The 15,222-nt window shown below is 37.2% G+C and overlaps 2 protein-coding genes across 3 annotated transcripts in view; one reads left to right on the top strand and one right to left on the bottom strand.

The window, feature by feature from the left end:
* Positions 1-15,222, bottom strand: part of SEPTIN10 (septin 10) — a 963,730-nt gene that overhangs the window by 330,443 nt on the left and 618,065 nt on the right. The window lies entirely within an intron of this gene.
* The window catches only part of GCC2 (GRIP and coiled-coil domain containing 2), a 30,799-nt gene that overhangs the window by 3,872 nt on the left and 11,705 nt on the right, over positions 1-15,222 (top strand). The window contains exons 4-16 of one of the 2 annotated variants that reach the window (XM_051616665.1): positions 816-883; positions 1,632-1,736; positions 2,478-4,967; positions 5,658-5,727; positions 6,394-6,494; positions 6,574-6,672; positions 8,778-8,897; positions 10,538-10,702; positions 11,082-11,186; positions 11,751-11,913; positions 12,392-12,492; positions 12,616-12,693; positions 13,365-13,502. In XM_051616665.1, coding sequence (XP_051472625.1) covers positions 816-883; positions 1,632-1,736; positions 2,478-4,967; positions 5,658-5,727; positions 6,394-6,494; positions 6,574-6,672; positions 8,778-8,897; positions 10,538-10,702; positions 11,082-11,186; positions 11,751-11,913; positions 12,392-12,492; positions 12,616-12,693; positions 13,365-13,502 — 3,803 coding nt within the window. The remainder of the gene's footprint in view (positions 1-815; positions 884-1,631; positions 1,737-2,477; positions 4,968-5,657; positions 5,728-6,393; positions 6,495-6,573; positions 6,673-8,777; positions 8,898-10,537; positions 10,703-11,081; positions 11,187-11,750; positions 11,914-12,391; positions 12,493-12,615; positions 12,694-13,364; positions 13,503-15,222) is intronic. The other variant, XM_051616674.1, reaches the window with a different exon arrangement.

Raw genomic sequence — 15,222 nt, 5'->3', positions numbered from 1 at the left:
GATGGAACAACACAGGTTGTGCAGGAGTTGAAGTGAGACTTGCCATTGTCTGTTCCCCATATCAGTTGCAGGGATACCTGTTGCTTCTTGGGAAGCAGATGGGACAGGCAATATCACTGATAGATTTTTGTATAACTAGTTCTGTTGGATAGTGTAATGACTTACTTAAAATAACTAGTTACTTTTTAATTGATCACTTGCTTATTTAACAAGGAAGTGTAAAATACACACACAAAAAAATTGTGTTAACCACCTAAAAGTACCTTGTGTAAATTTGTGCTGTCCCTCTCTGCTGTCCCTTTTCTTCCAGTGGTCCACTACTTGAACTGGAGTAATTTCCCCTTCTTTGCAGTTACATTTATGCTGACTTCTGGTAGCTGCCCAGCGAAACAATAAGGACAGGAATGGGCTGCACTAGGTTCTTCCTAGTGGGGTTATTAATAAGATCTTGTTTTGCTACCTGCTACCTATTTTTAGAAAACCAGTAGGCATTAATCTTTTTTCTCTTGTTTAAATTGACCATGAAATAGAAGGTAAGACAGTCATCAAAATAACTTCTATCTGTTATCCCTCCACCCAAACAAGGAAGCTTTGCTTCCTCAGGAAGCTGTGTTAAATGTCAGGAATGAAGAAGCAATACTGAATGTTTGTTCTCTTTCCATTAGCCCTTTCTTTCACTCAGTAATGAACAAAAATTGATGAAGTAAAAGACATCTCTGATTTGATTTGGAGTGTTGTTAGACACTGGTTTTACTAGTAACTTGCTACTGTGATGGAGCATCTATTCATGCTGTGAAATTTCTACCCTTTATAAGACCTAGAGAAAGAGATTGAAGAACTCAAATCTAAAGCAGCTGCTGGAGGAGCTGATGATATTATTCAGGTAGGAAAAAGTATTTGGTTTCTAATGCATTACATAATGTTAGCTGAAATAAATCTACAGAAATAATTTGGTAAATAGTAAATAGCTTTTAAACTGTTAATCAAATTGAATGTAATACATTTCAGAAATTCAAGACACTCCTAACAGCTTTTGTCTACCTTCCCCACATCCGTACTGCACTTCTCAGAAAACAGTCAGTTCTCTGAGGAATAGTACAGACTAGCATTGTTTCCTCAGCAAGGTTTTTTTTTTCTTGTGTAGCTGGTTAGACAGGCTTTTGTTTATTTTTAGAATGACCACTGAGGAAAGACTTCAGCCATTTAGAAAAATTCTGAGACAGTCATTTGATATCACAAAAAATACTTCTAGGATAGTAACTGGAATTTTTTTTTAAGTGGCAAAAACATCTGTCTGGCCATCTTGTCCTATACAGTATATGAAAGTGGGGGAATTTATCAACTGGAAAATTGTTTTTCATAATTTCTGTGGAGGGGCAACTCATTGGTGATAAAAAATTATCTGATCAGAAGTACAGTTTTAAACAGAATATTATCCAGCATGATTGTTTTATTCTACCTATTCTATATGTCATATTTGGGGTAAAAGTAACTTTTCAAATCAGACTGATCTGTTTAATTGACAGAAAAAGTCATGATCAATATGTGAGTTCCTACAGTTGCAAAAAATTGTTCAGGTATCCATTGTTAGAAAAAACCCTTCTTTCAGTGATCTTTTCCCTTAAAATTAGGCTCTCACAGAGAGACTGGATGTCGTGCTTCTGGAAAAAGCTGAAAGTCAGCAGCAGTGCATAGTTCTGAAGAAAGAAAACATTCAAAGAAAGCAAGAAGCAGAGGTACTGAAACATTACTAAAAATTTCAGAATTGTGTTGTTTTCTAGTTTTGCTGGTTGTGTATTTAACTTTATTTTTAAGATTTTTCTTCACTTACCTACGTTCTTGTTTTTAAAAAAATCTAAAGACTTCACGTATTAAATCATATTTTCTCTGTACACCCTAATGTCTACTTCTATAGGCCTGACAATAAATACAAAATTCTTATATGCACCAGCTAGATCCGTAGCTGTTCACAAAGAATTCAGTGTGTGCATTAGTAGCCTACATGTATGATGGCTTCAGTCAATCAGCTCTGTCTTTCCATGGGAAATAGGAGGTTTGTATTCAGATGTTCTTAGGAAGGAGCCTGTCAGCCAAGGCTTTATTATGTCAATTTATTTGTGAACAGTGAATTGTTGGCCATAGATGGATATCACTATATACTAGATGTTTGAATTTGATGCACTAAAAGTAATTTGGTCTTTAACACTTTATCAGAATAGACCATATAGACTATTTTGTGAAATTATGCTGGTAAACATGATTTAAGACTTAGTTTTCATTTCTCATTCTGTGAATGTGTTTGTACTCTCTGCAGTGTCTTCTGAATTGAGATGTCCTAATATCGTTAGATGTTTTAAAAATTGCTGTAGTTTTTAAATTAAGGACTCCTAAATCTTCTAATTCATTATGGTAAACAGTGTAATTATAAGTTCTGTGTGCTGGATTGCCAGTATTTAATAAGCTGCATGTTTGTTTAGGCTGCAGTGGCTAAGACAGAAGAATTGCAGAAGCAACTGGAGCAATCAGCCATTGACTCTCTGAAAGAAATAAAAGCTCTGAAGAGTGAATTAGCAAATGCACAATGCAAACACAATGAGGACTTAACAAAGCTGAAAACAGAATTAGAGGAGCAAGTGAAGAAACAAATGGAGCTGCTGGAACAGATTGAATGTCATAATGATAGTCAAAAAGAAGTTAAAAGATTACAGGATGATGTCCAAAGACTTAAATCTACTTATGAGGAGCAAATTTTGTGTCTGAGCAAGCAGTTGGAAACTGTGAATGAAGACAAAAGCAGAGAAGTGACAAATCTGCAAGAAACTATTAAAAGCAACTCCCAGTCTTACCATAATGAAATAAAAATTCTGAATGAAGAGCTTAAAAATTTAAAAATTTCCTATCAGGAGGAGGTGTCAGAGTTGATGCGTCGGATTGAAATATCATCTAAAGAAAATGAAGAAAAGCAAAATCAGATAAACCAGTTGCAACACAATTTGGCAGAGGAGAGCTCAAGGAAAGAGAAAGATGGGAAGGATGAAATGTGTGCTGATAGTGACCAGCGTGAATATGACTTGGAGCAGCTGAGAGAAGTCTTGAATAAAAATGTAGAAAACAAGATGGATTTTGTAGATATTCAAGAAGAACCTTGTATAGAAGCAAAAATGGAAGAAAAGATTAGGCATCTGGAGCGCAGTTTAGAAGAGCTCCAGTCCCAACATAGTATATTAAAAGATGAGTTAACTTACATGAGTAATGTTAAACTAAAACTGGAAGAGGAAATCCATCGCATGAAGGATGAGTACTTTCATGAGCGGGAAGACTTGGACTTCAAAATAAATGAATTGCAGCTTACTAAAGAAGATTACTGTTGTGTAATTGAAAAACTAAAATTGGAGCTTCAAGCAGCAAGACAACACTATGAAACAGCTACAAAAGCGCATAAGTTAGAGACTCAAATTCTGAAAGAGCAACATGAGAAAGAAATTTCAGAACTAAATGAAACTTTATTATCTGATTCTGAAAAAGAAAAGATGGCATTAGTTTTTGAAATTCAGGATCTTAGAGAGCAAGTTGAAAAGCTAACTCAGGAGAAAGAAGAAGCAGTGTCCAATTACAACAGCCTGAGAGAAACAATGGAAACTCTACAGACCGAACTAGGGGAATCTGCTGGAAAGATCAGCCAGGAGTTGGAATCAATGAAACAACAGCAAGCTTCTGATGTCAGTGAACTGCAACAGAAACTCCGAGCTGCTTTCAATGAAAAAGATATTCTTCTTGAAACTGTGAATCGCCTCCAGAAAGAAAAGGAAGAATTGTCATCTAATCAGCTAGAGGTAGAAGAACTTAAATGTAAAATTGTAAATCTTCAGGAGGAGAATAATGCAATAACAAGCTCCATTGGCCAAAAAGAGACTATTAGGAAGGAACTGGAAGAGAATATCATTGCTCTTACTGATCAAAACAAGGATATTTTAAATGAATTAAAATGCTTGGGTGAAGAGAGAGAAACCCTTCTGGAAAGATGCTCACAAGAGCAAGAAAAAGTTCAGGAACTTCAGCAAGAAGTAAATGTTGCTAACCAGTACAATAGCGATCTGAAGAAAAAGGTGGAGGAATTAACAGAGAGACTGAACGAAGCTTTAACTAGGAAGAGTGAAAATGCTGAAACACTAGAGCAACTGGAAAACCAGGTTGAATCTCTGGTGCGTGAAAGAGAGAAGCTTTCATCTGAAGCATATACTCTTCGTGAGGAAAATAAGAAAATCATTCAGGAAAAAGGTGAATTGAGTGAAGAGCTAGAAAAGACAAGATCTGAAAAAGATGGTTGGCTTGTCTTGAAAGAGCAGTCTGAAAACTTAGAAAAGAAACTACAAATTATGACTGGGGAAAAAGACCATATATCAGCATTACTTGAAAGTGAACAAGCACACGGATCCCTTGTAAGAACTCAGCTGTACCACTTACTTGAGCAAATGGGGTCCAGCGTTTCAGATTCTAAGGAGGAAGATGATTCTCTTCACTTGCTACAAATTGTAAATGAATGCTTGGCAAAAATGAAAGAAGAGCAGTGTCTTGCTCTACAGAACAAGGAGGAAGTTCTTCATTTGCAGAAGGAAGTTGAAAGACTAGAGGAAGAAAATGCATCCCAGTATACAGAACATAGATCCCTGATTCAGGATTTTGAAAAAGAAAGAGGTCTCTTGAGAGAAGAATTGGAAGGAGTGTTGTCTGAAAAAGAAGCACTGAAGCAGGATATCCAGGAGCTGAAGAATGCCAATGAAAAAACAAGGATTGAAAATCAAGATCTTTTGTCCAATATTGAAGAGGTCACTCAAAAGTTGGCTTTTTATGAAACCCAAATACAAGAACAGCAAAAAGGATCAGAAAAACAAGACGACTTAAATCTCATTCTGGAACAAAAGGAAACTGAACTTAGAAATGTGAAAGACGAACTGAGTTCTCTAAAGGTTATATTTTGTTATTGAAGTATACAGACTAAACCTCTAAAGTCTTCAGAATTAAGGTTCAAAAAATACTTTCAATTCTCTTTTTTTTTTTTTTTTTTCTTTTTTTCTTCTCTTGGCCTCAAAGTGAGTTTTCCTTCTAGAAAGCATATGTTTCTGAGTTCCCTAGCTCCTCAGAATCCCCGCTTTCCCACCAGGAAAAAAAACAGACAAAGCCAGTTACAGTGCTATTTTGACAAAAGTTTCTTGTATTTGAACCTGTCTTCCCACCAATACCCCTCCAAGTGATGATTTACCTAGTTGGACTAGCTGACCTCATAATTTCTCACCTCTAACTTTCTGTGATCTGCATCTCAAACAAAATTCCTACTTCATCTGCAGTAGCTACTCCTAACTTAAGGTCCTGGGAATTGCTGGTTATGTAAAACTAACCAGCTGCAGAATTAATGGTCTTCCATTTTTTGTCCTTGGACAGAATGGAAAGCAGCTGTTAAAAGGTTGCAGTGTTTTCCTTTAAACAGAAGTATGCTTTTCCATTACTGAGCTGATAGGAAATTCCACATAAAGACTTCCTTGATAGTAAGAATGTAGATACAGTCCAGCTGTAGCTGAGACTTCTGGTGGTGTGTAGGGAAAACCAGATACCACAAATAGATTTTTGTAATACTTCTTGTATCTTTGTTTATAATGCAGAATTTAATGGAGACATTGACTGAGAAAACTGATCAACAGTCTTCAGTAGCAGAGCTTCAAGAAAAAATTGGTATCTTTCTGTCTGTTCTCTTTTATGGAAACAGTTTGAGGTTTTTGGAGTGACAGTTTTTCTTTCTCTGCATAATTGTCCCGTATTTCTTACAAGCCAAGGAAGGTGGGGAAGTAGATGTCAGTGCAACTTCCTGTTCCTTCCATTAGAAATTTAAAATATTTTTAGCAGTCTTAAATCACTTATAATTTGCTATTTCTTAGGTTTTTTCTTCTTGCCTACGTTTGGCTATAAACAGTGTAGTGGGTTACATCTTTATTTTTTGAATATGGGAAATAATTTTGTCGGTCAGACCCCTTAGGTCTCCAAGAGGGGAGGAGAGCAACAGTGCCAAATGCACTGTTGTGTCTCTGGAGTTATTTCAACATATTAGAAGAAAATGGTTCTGAGTTGATAAAACTATATAGAGAAGCAGATAGGAGTATGGCCTTTAACATTAACTGTGATGTAAGCCTCTGAAACAGATTGTCCCCAAGCTGTCTGTGGCTTGATGTTCTAGCTTCAAATTAAATTTAAATGCCTAACTGAATTAAACATTTTAGTATCTCTCCCTGCTTTGTACTTTTTGTTTCAAAGTCATGCTGGTATTTGTGTTCTAATTTATTGTCATTTCTTGGGCGGGGTAGGATAGGTGTGTCTTTTCACTTTTTTATTTATTTATTTCAGGAAGGCTGGAAAAAGAATCTGCAGAAAAAGGAGAGAAGCTAAATAAAATTAAGGTTGTTGCTGTGAAAGCAAAGAAAGAATTAGATGCCAGCCGAAAAGAGGTACCCTGACTGCTTCTTAATATGAAGAACATTCTCCATGTAGGGTTCTGTTTTAATGACACTCATTCTGTTTAATAAGGTACAGACACTGAGGGAAGAATTGGAGTTGGTTCGATCAGAAAAAGATCAATTGGCTGCTTCAATGAAAGATGTCATTCAGGGAGCTGAAAGCTACAAGGTAAGAATAATACTATATTTTCAAAAGACATCTGTCAGAAAATACTTTGCTTTTGAAGCCTAGCCTGGATATATATTGCTATTTAGTTGCACAGGTATGTTTGGCAAAATAATTGTGGCGGTGCAGTTGAGTATCTAAATCAAGAAATGTGGGGTTCTAGTAACAGACCTGTGTGGGTGCTATCCGAAGAAAAGAACAAACTTCCTTTCTACTGGATGGTATTTTTAAACCTTTTAGATGTAGCATCATGTGTATTATACAATGTTTTGCTGAGGGAAAACATAAATCCTTACAAATTTTTCAAAGTACATGAAATTTGAGATCAGTTAGACAGTCCTTGAGTGAGACAGAGAGTCCTCTTGGAGGAAGTCCCTGGGCACATGAAGCAGAAGCAGGTGACTGGGGACAGTCAGCATTGATTGACCAGGAGTAAATTGTCTGATTTATCTGGTTGCCTGCTGTGATAAAACAGTTGGAGTTGTGTATGAGGGGAGAACAGTGATATCACTTATCTTTACTTTAGTAAGGCTTTTGATGCTCTCTCACAGTACTCTTGTATCTGCACTAGGACATTACAATCTAAATGGGTAAGCAACTGAATTGGAACTGAAAAAAATAATTTTTTAAAAAAGTTGCATGGTTTTTCTCAGAGAGTAGCAATTAGTGGCTTGTACTGGATGCCAATAACAAATGGAGTACCAAAGGGGTCTATGCTGGGATCTGTCTTGTTTAACAGTGATGTGGAGAAGGTGGTGGAGTACACATTCATGAAGTTCTCAGTTCTCTAACCATGAACAGTCAATGAACTTGAGGGCAAGGCTTCCATTCATAGAGACCTAGATAAGTGTGAGGAATGGGCTGACAGGAACGTTTTGAAGTTCAACAGAGACAGATGTAAAGTTCTTCATGTGGGAGTGAGAAACTCCTTGATACAAGCTGGGGACTGTGTGGCTGCTGAAAAGCATTTCAGGGTTTTGGTAGGCAGTGCACTGAGAATGAGAGAACTGTGTTAGCAAAAGAGGCTACACATCCTGGGCTGCAAGAACAGGACTACAGCTGGAAGGTTAGGGGAAGACATTATCTCTCTTTGTCCAGCACTGTCATGAAGGTGAAAGGTCTAGGGACCAAGTCTTATGAGGTAGAACTGAGGGAACTGGTGTTGTTTAGCCTGGAGAAAGGAGGCTGAAGTGAGACCTCACTCTTTACAGCTACCTGAATGGAGGTTGTAGCCAGGTGGGTGTGCATCTTTTCCCAAGTAGTAAGTGAATAGGATGAGAGGAAATGGCCTCTAGTTGTGCCAGGAGAAGTATAGATTGGATATTGGGAAAAATGCTTTTACTGAAAGGGTTATCAAGCACTGGAACAGGCTGCCCAGGGAAGTGATTGAGTCACCCACCCTGGAGGTATTTAAAAGACTGTATTGATGTGAGTTTGGGAATGGTTAAATTAGGGTTGTGGTTTTGTGGGACTTGGCAATGTTAGGTTAACAGTTGGACTCAATGTTCTTGGGTCTTTTCCAGCCTAAACGATTCTGTGTCATCATTGAGAATATTGCACCTGTATTGTATGAGGACGGTCGAGCTTTGGAACAGGTTGCCTAGAGGTATAGTACCATCTCCATCCTTGGAGGCAGGTCTTTGGAAATACTTGACTGGGCAAATCTCTAAGCAACCTGGTCTGATCTTGCTGCTGACCCTGCATTTAAGCAGGAGGCTGAATGTGGACCTCCTGAGGTCTCTTCCAACCTGAACTATTCTCAAATTTCATAAACTGAAAAGGGTTTCTCCCAGAGTCTGTGACGGTTGAGTCACCGTCCCTGGATCTATTTAAGGGTCATTTGGATGTGGTGTTGGTGGATATGGTTTAGGGGAGAACTTTGTAGAGTAGGGATGATGGTTGGACTCTGTGATCCGAAGCATCTTTTCCAAGCTGAATATAGCTTTAATGTGAATGATAGCTTTAATTTCATTTTGGTGTTTCTGACATCGCAGTAAGACAACTCATGTCCTGAGGTACTAGGAAGATCACTAAGTGTCTGAGGTGTAGAATGAGCTGATGCAATGTGTGTTGTAAGAAATAATGGTTTTGTGTTTGTATGTGTTAAGAATCTTTTGATGGAATATGATAAGCAAGGAGAACAGCTGGATTCTGAAAAAGAAAGAGTAAATAATCTTGAACGTCAGATAGACGACCTCACAAGGCAGCTACAGGTGTCATCCCAGCAGGTCAGTTCTATATGTGTGTCTGATCTATTGATAATTACACTAAAATTATTTTGCCTACTGAGTGTAATTTTTATTCATGTTAATCGTTACTATATATTGTTCCATAACATTGGTGCATTTTAGATAGTGACTTGAAATTCAGAGGTGATCTTTGTTAACATCAGATACCTTATCTGTAAATATATATAGAATGTGTGGCTTTTTCAATGGAAGGGGTTTAGTTTACCCCATGTCCACTCACAGAAAAGAGCAGCTGATCACCTCTGACTTGGTGTTGGACATAAAGCTCTGCTGCATGTACCAGATCAAAGAAGAAAGCACTTGCACTGTTTCTCTGATTTCACACCTACCCTTCTCATGAAGTATAGCAACTTTTAGCTGTTACTTTTTTTTTTTGTCTTTCCTAGACAAAATGTGGTTTGATTACTTAATCATCGGGGTGTTTAAACATACTAAATTATGTTTTGTTGCATCTTTCACAAGGATGAGACTTTAGGATGCATTGTAAGTGTACTATAGTGGCATTTAGAAGAGTATAAGATGGTAATGAAGCAGCTGTGAGACAGTTTTGCAAAGCTGCTCAGCAATGGTGTCGGGATATAGGATTTAAACTGGCAGGACCCATACATACTGATACTGAAGATTTACCTAGGCCACCGATTCCTTATACACAGAAGCTAGTAGTGAGTAGCAAGGGAAGAAATCATAGCATCATAGAATGGTTTTAGTTGGAAGGGACCTTAAGGGTCATCTAGCTCCAATGCCCCTGCATGGGCAGAAACACCTCCCACTAGACCAGGTTTCTCAGAGCCCCATCCAACCTGGCCTTCTGCACTTCCAGAGATGGGGCAACCACAACTTCCCTGAGCAACCTGTTCAAGTGTCTCACTACCCTCACACTGAAGAATTTCTTCCTAATGTCTAACCTAAATCTCCCATCTTCCAGTTTTTAGATGACAAACAGTAGCATATATTCTGTTGATCGTATAGGGGTTGAGTTTTTCAAGTTTGTTATAAAGTATTTTGTAAATATAAACACTCTCTAGATAATTGGCAGCTTTTTTCACTTACTCTTCAGTCTTAATATGCGTAATAGTGACCAAGATAAAATCATGTCAAAATTAAATCTGTTAAAATAATTGCAAAAATAGCCCAGATACAAAAGGAGTTCTCACTGTGTACTGATACCATCTCGTTGAAGGCTTGGTGGTGCTGCATTTAAATCTTTTTTAGGAGTTAATAGTATGATCATTTATTTATAAGTACTGGAGCTGTATTTGAAGTGGGGCAATAACTACTTGAATGTTGCATATTATTGGAGGAGGAAGGTGATTCGTGCAGAAAGCATAAATTTTGGGCAAATTTTTTTTGTTCACATTTCTTGTAATTCTAGCCAGCTTGCAGAAAGCTGAGCAAATGAGTTCTGCACAAAATAATCCAATTGTGCTAGTGACTTTAATTTAGCCTACTTCTTAATCTGGTTCAAAAGAAGCAAGATGATCAAGACTAGTCTGTAGTAGTGCTGTTTGTAAGGGAGTTGGATGAAAATTGATGTTTCTTAAATATGGACAATATCTTTTCTGTCAAAGTTGCACACAAATTCAGCTTATGTTTTTATCTTTCCACTATGATCATTTCAGCATGATCAGTTACGCTCTGCTAATGAAGACCTCCTGGCTCGTATTGAAACGCTGCAACATAATGCTAAGCTGCTGGAGGCTCAGATACTGGAGATACAAAGAGTCAAGGCAAAGGCTGACAAAGAACTAGAAGCTGAAAAGCTTCTAAAAGAACAGAAAACAAAGGTAGTAGTCTGTAGAGATGGCAAATGGGCTGAAGCATTACTTTCACTGCATGTGACTTCTGTTGGACCTTTGTAAACTGTGTGTTTATAGAACAAGTTCCATACTTTCTCTTCTTGTTACTTAACTCGGTCTTTTTTGAAGGCTTAGTCTGTTCATTGAAAGAACTTTGCAAGGCTGTCACTCAGAGGAGACTGAGGATTGTTACAGAATGTGAAAAACACTTAATGATCTTCTGGATTTTAGTTTGGTTCCCAGTGATTTCCTAAAAAAGGAATCAATTATCTTTTTATAACCTAAATGTGTATGCAAGTAAGTGTAAATAGATGCTGACAGCTGTTGTGAGATTGGACTACATAATTGACAAGTTTTTAAATTTCAGGAACATAGTGGTGCTCTCCGAGAAATGGAGGAGCTTCAGATGCAACTTCAGAAGGAAAAGAAACATCTGCAGAAAACTATGCAAGAACTAGAGCTAGCCAGAAAGGTAGAGGTGCTGTGCATGTTACTGCTTAACAAACTGCCAAAGATTTTTTTATTTTTTTTTCCCCAAAACTTCCCTTTCTGTTTTGAGGATTTTAAAGCCCAAGGTATGCAAAAGGGAAACATGAGGACTTTCACCCTTGATTTTATGTTTGGAGAGCTGGTCTGTATTTTTGGGTTTGGGTGTTTTTGTTATTCTCTTGTTTGTTTTAGCTTAGGTTATGTGGCCTGTCATGAGTAGAAACAGACAGAATTCAGATGTCTGGAGTACTTGTATGTTGCACTATTCAGAAGCTACCCTTGTTATAAGGACTGAAGATTATAGAAACTAGTAATTGCAAAATACCTACTGGTAAAACTGTTCAAACTAGCAACAGATTTTTCAAAGCTTCTGGTTCTTGTTTGAAAATAGATTATTTACTGAGGATGTAGAAACCTGATAGATGAGTGTTGCTGGTAGATATGGATAGTTATAAAGTTTTTGTTGGATGGGCAATATATTTTTTAATATAATTTGTAGTTGTCAAGGTGGATTGTAAGGTGTAATTTTATTGTGTATAACTTGTAGGATGCTCAGAAGAGTACACTGATGGATATGGAAATAGCTGATTATGAAAGGCTAGTAAAAGAGCTTAATCAGAAGATTACTGATAAAGACACCAGAATAGAAGATCTTGAGCAAGAGACGGGGATTCAGAAACAGAAGCAAGAGACCCTGCAGGAAGAAATAAGTGAGTAAACTGCAAGAGTCACTATGGGATATCTAGTAGTAGTAAAAAATACAATTGAGAAACAACTTCTCAAGTTGATGTCAGAGTAAGGTTTGAAGCAGTTACATAGTCAAAGTTACTTTTACATAAAGGAAGCTTACTAGTCACTTGATCTGGTATTCAGCACATAAAAGCTAAACTGGGTGGATGATAAACTGTGTTTCTTACCTGATTAATTAATCATAAGTTCTGAAAGTCAGAGACTGACAGGCTTCATTCTCAAAAATTTACTAGTTAGCATTTGGTTAAAAATTCATTTCTTTCTATCCTTTATTTTAAGATCTTTGTGATACTTGGAAATAGGATACTTAACTTGCTGTAAGCTACTTGTTTGCAGCTCTTAAGAAATCTGCCAGAATTTGCTTAAATATTTTCCAATATTTTTAAGGAAATATAGGAGGGGAAGTTTAGTTTGCATGTAACTTGTTTTCTGCATTAGAGTCACTTCAGTCAACTATGCAACAGGATGAGGAAAGAAACGCCAAGATAAAACAACTCCTGGTGAAAACCAAAAAAGAACTGGCTGATTCAAAACAAGCTGTAAGTCCAGATGCTAATGACTCTCTATTCCATTGTTAAACTAACTTTAAAAAACATATTGATAGCTGAATTAAGTTGCTGAGGTTTGAGGTTTTTTAATAACTGGACAATTTTATCATGCAGGAAAATGACCATCTGATGTTGCAGGCATCATTAAAAGGTGAACTGGAAGCCAGTCAGCAACAAGTGGAAGCTTATAAGGCAAGAAACTTTTTGTTTCTTTGTTAGCACAAGATTTCTTGTTTAAGTAATGCACTGGGTGGATGGAATATAGGCTGAAGAATGAAAAGGTATTATTTTTACTAGTAAGTTACTGGTTCTTTTTCTCAAATGAGTTTTGTCTGTTTGCTGCTTTAACCAAATATTTACATTGTGATGTTCTTTAAATGGGTTTACACCTTATTGTTCCTCTTCTCTTTCCACCAAAAGAGAGGACTTTGTAGTTTAATACTTGTAACTGAGATATGTTTAAAGCAATTTATTTTAAAATGCAAGTTGCTCAGTTTAAAAAGAAAAGAACACAGCATTGTCAGCAAAAACCTTGAGTGTTGTCCATGTGTATAAAATGTGTTGGTTGGGCAGAACAGAAATTGAATGTAATGAGAGGTAGCAGGGAAGGGAGAGGTCTTGGCTTCCTTAAATGCTGCCACTCCACTGCTGTAATTTTATCTTCCATTCTCTTTTTTTTTTTTTAATTAAGTACATGGATTTAAATAAACTGTCTATTTTTTATCCTATTTTTATTGGATTTAAATTTTATGTCCACCAGTTCTGTGCAGGAATTGCTGTAGTAGAATTCTGTGTTCTCTGGCATATCTGCTTGGAGAGGGAAGAAGAATTTTTGTCATAGTCAAGTTTTTCAACTTTTGCAGATTCAAGTGGCTGTACTAACATCAGAAAAGCATAAAGTTCAGGAGCACCTGCGGACTTCTTCAGAGCAACACCAGCGAACGTTGAGTGCTTACCAGCAAAAAATTGCAACCTTGCAAGAAGAGTGCAGAGCAGCCCAGGTACTCTAGTGGAAGAAGTAACCCCAGAGATTTTTAGAAGGGAGATTTACTACACCCTCTGTCTTCTTTTCTAAAAATATTTTGCAGATCTTTCACTCTTCTTTTCAGTCAAAAATAAGGAATTACCCAAGCGCTTAATGTATTTAAGTGATGGTATAGAGGACAAGCCAGATACTGTCCTGGTTGTCATGTATCACTTGTGGTGGAAGGTCTGGACTGCACTCTTTGGTTTCTTGTAGAGAAAAACCTTGTGGTGGTAGTGGGGAGTGTGAGTTTATTTAAGATGATCAGCAAGTATATGCTGTGGGGAAAAGGGAAGTCTTTAAATAAAAGAGAAGAACAAACAAAATAGTACTAGAGTTTGCTCCATATAAAACCAGTTAACCCAGATACCACTTGAAAAAAAAGGCAAACAAAAAAAAACACCAAAAAAACAAACACAAAACAAAACCCCACACTGTGAAGATACGTATTTGCACCTTTTAATATGCTGCTGGATGAGCAGCTTCTTCATTGGCAGCTGAGCTCCCTGTGAAACTGACACTATTGCTGAGTGTTTTATTTCTGGGGTTTTGTGCATATGGCACTTTGTTAAATGTTCCTGGAATTTAGCGTTTGCATTGGAGACAGATTAAGAATGTAGTAGGACTGTTCAAACTCGATTTATGGAGATTACTGCCACATCCTATGGCCCATTGTGTAGGATGGGTGTGCATCCTGCAGATAAGTATCAGTTGAACTCAGCCTCTCAAAAAAACTTCTAGTACTTAAAAAGGTGAACTGAAATGGACAAACTTTGTGGTTGCTGCTACAGGAGGCTTGCCTGAGTCACTGATAGATACTGATCATGATTTGACAAATGCATTCTTCATAACCGGGGACTTACTGTCTATGGTGGCTTGATCCTTGAAGTTGTGAAACCAGTCATGGTGCAGATCTTCCACAATGGCATGGGCCTGAAGCTGTTGGAAAATTAGTCTTCCTCTTTAGGTGCCCTGCATCCAAGAAATAGACATTATTACAAGGTTTTTTAACAAAGGAAAATTTTGTCTAAAGGGAAGGTGTGCACCGAAGCAGATAGTAGGTTAGAAGGTAAAAGTCATGTTGACATTTAAGGCTGTTTACCTGAGGACTTAGGAATGTTTTAGATCACATAGTTCGACTGGAAGAAAAGGATTAATTTAAGGAAAATGCCCACAAATTTTACAGGCTTCAGAAGAGCCAGAGCAGTGGCTAGACAGGTTCAGCACTGTGGAATTTCACTCACCAGTTCAGGTGAAGAAAAACTTTCCAAAACTCTCCTCTTGAAGACAAGGACATTTTAGTCATCATCAAGGATGACTAATGAATCCATGAGTTTCTCCTAAAATTCAAGAATGAAAACCTGCATCTGTGTTTTCTTAGAAAAACATACAGCACGAGTTCTTGAAGGATGGGAATAATTCTTGCTGTATAGTGTATGATCAAGGATGAAGTTGTATGTTGTGAGGTAATTTTCTGTATGTCCACAGAAACTTATTTATCACCTGAATTTAGAAGAGAAGGGAGACCAAACACCCTTAAAATCAACTAGTATATTATATATCTTGTGCTGTGTATTAGCATTATAAGACTGACTTCTCACAATTATGCATAACTTTAAGGCATATTAGATTTTTGTCACCTGAGTAGTATAAATATAAAACATAACTATTGCTTTTTTCCTTCACCTTTGCCTTCA

The sequence above is a fragment of the Apus apus genome, chromosome 1 (genome assembly GCF_020740795.1).
Source record: "Apus apus isolate bApuApu2 chromosome 1, bApuApu2.pri.cur, whole genome shotgun sequence".
NCBI lineage: Eukaryota > Metazoa > Chordata > Aves > Apodiformes > Apodidae > Apus > Apus apus.
Note: the sequence above shows the minus strand (reverse complement) of the source record. Positions and strands in the feature narration are given on the sequence as shown.